This window comes from Solea senegalensis, linkage group LG3, assembly GCF_019176455.1.
Source record: "Solea senegalensis isolate Sse05_10M linkage group LG3, IFAPA_SoseM_1, whole genome shotgun sequence".
Classification (NCBI taxonomy): Eukaryota; Metazoa; Chordata; class Actinopteri; order Pleuronectiformes; family Soleidae; genus Solea; species Solea senegalensis.
This window is the reverse complement of record NC_058023.1, coordinates 13,359,375-13,363,411: the sequence shown is the minus strand read 5'-3', so window position 1 is coordinate 13,363,411 and position 4,037 is coordinate 13,359,375. Positions and strand designations below refer to the sequence as shown.

Below are 4,037 nucleotides of genomic sequence, written 5' to 3'. Positions count from 1 at the left end.
CAAAGTTTTTTTTTCACCACTTGAATGAAAGTTATTATTCGCAGCATTTCTGCGACCCTGTCACCCTCGTTTCCATCATGTGTTTTTCTGTCTCACTGCTGAGGATTTCACCTGAAGGCCAGCACATGACGGACCCTGCTGTCATCATGTGAGACGCTGCTGGGATGTTTTATCTCCACAAAACCTTTCTAACCCTAACCAACGATTGAATGTATTAATGCATGATGGTGATGAACTGGTAACGTTAGCCACACCTCAGTTATTCAAGATTCACTCATATTCTCTTTCTGTCAAAATCAACACTAGTATTAGACCCACGTGACTCATTAAAATCACTTTATTGTTACAGACTAGACAGTCAAAGAGCCATTAGTGCAAACCAGCATGTTTCCCAACAGGTTAAAGGCACAACGATGACATTATATTTTTCATATTGTGTGGGATTGTTATTGTGCTGCTGTTTCCTCACAGTGATGAAGGGACTAAATGCAGTCAAATTAAATGAACTGTGATCCATCTCTTCTTTTTACAGTGAAAATGATAGTTTTATGAAAAATGCCCACTAAAAAAAAAACAATCCCAAATATGCAATACACAATACAATACAATTTCAATACATCCTGCGGAGTATTTTGACCATTCTTTATTTTTTTTTAACCACAGGAAGAAACAACAGAAAACAAAATTGTATTCTCTTCTACTGCAGGAAATAGAAATCTCAAAATGTGGATGTGGATGCTTCCACTACAGTCAAATTGACATTTATAGTTTTTTGTGGTAGTGGGGTTTTTATTTTCCTTTTTTTAAGGCACTTGGTGACAGATGTTCACCTTCATTTTGTTTTCCTCTCAGCTTCCCTGCTTTTATCTGCTTTCATCAATTGTATTCACATTCTCTCAAGTATTCACAGAGGTCATCCTGCAGAACCCTGGACCATAATTCATCGAGTAAAACCATAAAGACATTTAGAGGTATTTGCAGTGGAAGCCCATGAGAATACACTTGACTTTTCTGACTCTCGGACAAAAACAATTCAAATCTATATCATGCCATCGATATAAAAAATAAAATATAAAACTGCAGACTCCAGGTTACTGCTTCTTGAAAATCCTCTTAGCATCCACTCCCTCGTAGTTGTAACTCTGTGAGGAGGAGACAGACGTGCGTTATTAAGCTGCAGTATTTAACATATTTCACTGGAACTGTGTAAAGATCGATGTGGACCTACAGACCTGTACCAGCTCTCCTCCCACCAGAGTTCTCGTGGTTGTCAGGACCTTGTTGTTGTCTTTTCTGGTGAATTTACCCTTTAACATGTCGCCCTCCATCTCCCATGTACCCTGGATATAAATACACAGTGGGTTATTACATGCTCTTCTTACGTCACGTTTCATTTATCTGTATTGGCCAAGTTTTGGTGGCAACAATTTTGACTTTTATTCATTCCAGTTACTCTACCCATTGCAGAGGGTAATGATTATACACTGGAACTTTTCCCGCTGCTTTCAGCAGTAGCTCCAAAACTGGCTTCATTTTCTCTTTTCTCATGCATCACTATGAAATAATATTCCATATATTCTGAAAGCTTTTCTGGTTGCATTAACATTATAAAGCATCATCTGGATTGGCTGCCGCTGGTTTGAGAACGTGTCGATCTGCAGCTCTTTGGGAAACTCACGGAGACTTCAGTGCCATCAGCCAGGCTGTAGTCAAAGGGGACGCCCAGGGTGAAGTCAATGTCCTTGGTGCGAAAAGTGCTGGACTCTTTGATGTGAAACTTGTCCCCGTTCTGCTCAATGGTGATTTTCAGGTTGTCATGTTCTGCCATCTTGCGCTTCACGACATTAATACCTTGTTAAATAGGGAGAAAAAAAAAGCAAAAAAAAAGCATAATGTTCAACATATAATATGTGCTATGCTATTATAGGCTGGAATAAATAAGCAACATTTGAAGTTCTCGCTGTCTGCTCCCTCAGAATTACACTGTGTCTAAGTCCAAAGGATGCATCTAAATTTAGCGACGCAACAATCAGCTTGATCTTATCAACACCTCACTACACTGTAGTACACTTTTTTTTGTTCCTTTTGTTGTTGTCTTTTTATGTTTTGACGATCAAATTTCCTTCAGCATAATCATAAAGTTAAACTTACGTTCATTGTTCTCCTCAAATTCCGTAGGTCACCCAGGAGGGATGGTCTACGGAATTTGCAGAATGTTTGAAATTTAAATTGTGATTTGTTTTAGGTTTACCTGCTCAAAATTAGATAAAGCGTTACAGAAATGGCAGTAGAAGTAGTCTGAAGTGTCGTCGAGTGCAGAAATGAGCTTTTTTGCCACAAATTACGTTGTGAATTGGGTGGTGGAGATCCACGATTCTCACACAGTGGTACTCTAGCTTCCTCTGGTGGTACTTGGAGGAAAATCAGAAATACTACGGAATTTTGACCACCGTGTGTAGAAAATTAAACAACTAACAAAACAATAATAATGACTGTAATAATAATTAAATAATAAAGAGTCACCTCATCGCTTGCTCCATCTTAATCTGATTTCACTATACCAGTGTCTGAAGTAGATGTGAGGAAGAGGAGCATGATGAGAGAGCAAATGATCTTATTGGGAATAAATATGCTTCCTGTGAAAAGTCTGTAGCTGACTTTGCTTGGCCTATTTACACCACTGTATCTTCATGTTGGTGATAACGGTGTTACTTTGAGAGCTCAATATTTTCTCAGGTGGTACTTGGTATGAAAAGAGCCACTGCTGTAGATCACAAAGCCAGACAACAGGACGCTTAACTGTGAACTATACTCTCATTCTCTTTCTCACACACACACTCACCCATTTGCTCCATGAACTTTTCATAGTTGTCATTGCGGTCAACTTTCCAGGTTCCATTGAAGGTCATGGCTGCAGGCTCGTTGGGTTGAAGGCAAGCTGGTGATGATGATGATGATGTGGTACTTGCAGATCGTGGGATTGTGAATGACCACAGGCCCACACATATATATGGATATGTACCCCTCCCCTCTCCCAATCACCCCTCACCCCTCCGCAACCTTACGCTGGTCACTCCCACCCCCGAGCTGACATGGAAGGTGCTCGTCTTTATCTCGTTGATTATCTGTCTGCTGATGTGGCCTTTTAAAGACTGTGTCAAATGTAGGGTGATGGCTGCACAACCTCGAGGATAATACGCTCCTATAAAACCAGAGGGCAACTCCCTCTTTGTGAATCTGGCACAGAGGCACACTGTGGGACTTGTTGTGCAGGGCAGGAGAAAAAGATAAATAAAAGACTGGGCTGTTCACATGGCTGCCATGGCAATCTCTCAGCTGTGCCCCTCTCTGTTCCTCAATCCTTTCTTTGTCACCTAGTTTGTGCCTTGCATGGAAATGAGTTGTACAGGAATTTCTGTGTGACACTGACAAGAGTAGTGACCCAGAAGCAAATGTGTTTGTACAGAGTTGAAAGACTGTGCCATTGTTTATCAAGTTTAATCACTGTTACACTATGCATTCTTTGAAACATGCAGTATGGGAGCCTAGTGTATGTACCCCTGAAGAGTATTGCATCACAGATTACGTTCATTTTTGGACAATGGTCTTATTGTGTCATTGCATGACAATGTAGGTCAAGCACATTCTGATGTATCCAATTACATTAGATTACACTGACTCACTTGGCAGATGCCAACACCTCAGGACAGCAGGGTTTTATTTTCCACTCTAAGGTCTGTTTTTTTTTAGCTTCATCTGGAGCTTTTCAACTACCTCACATTGTTCCCACCACTAAATAGAGGTCAATTAGGTTTTTATTTTATTTTTTATTTTTAATGTTTTTATGCCATATCCATTTTTTTTAGTATTGTGCACAGTAATAATAACATTTTGAGAAAACATTGCTTATGTTTTCAGGCCAGGAGTCTGTCTGATGGTTACACTAAGCAAATTACAAAAACAAATACACTGTCATGTGTACCTAATAATGTGGCCCATGAGTGTATTATGTAATATCTGAATCTACTTCAGGGTTT

At 39.8% G+C, this 4,037-nt stretch overlaps 1 protein-coding gene across 1 annotated transcript; it reads right to left on the bottom strand.

Annotated features, from left to right (window-relative positions):
* Nucleotides 1-319: 319 nt before the first annotated feature.
* LOC122765780 (fatty acid-binding protein, intestinal-like) lies at nt 320-3,017 on the bottom strand. Its single transcript, XM_044020200.1, has 4 exons — nt 2,843-3,017; nt 1,679-1,851; nt 1,233-1,340; nt 320-1,142 (listed from the first exon to the last, which is right to left on the bottom strand). Exons 1-4 carry the CDS (start codon nt 2,907-2,909, stop codon nt 1,092-1,094), a joined length of 399 nt encoding a protein of 132 aa, XP_043876135.1. The 5' UTR covers nt 2,910-3,017; the 3' UTR covers nt 320-1,091.
* Nucleotides 3,018-4,037: the final 1,020 nt, after the last annotated feature.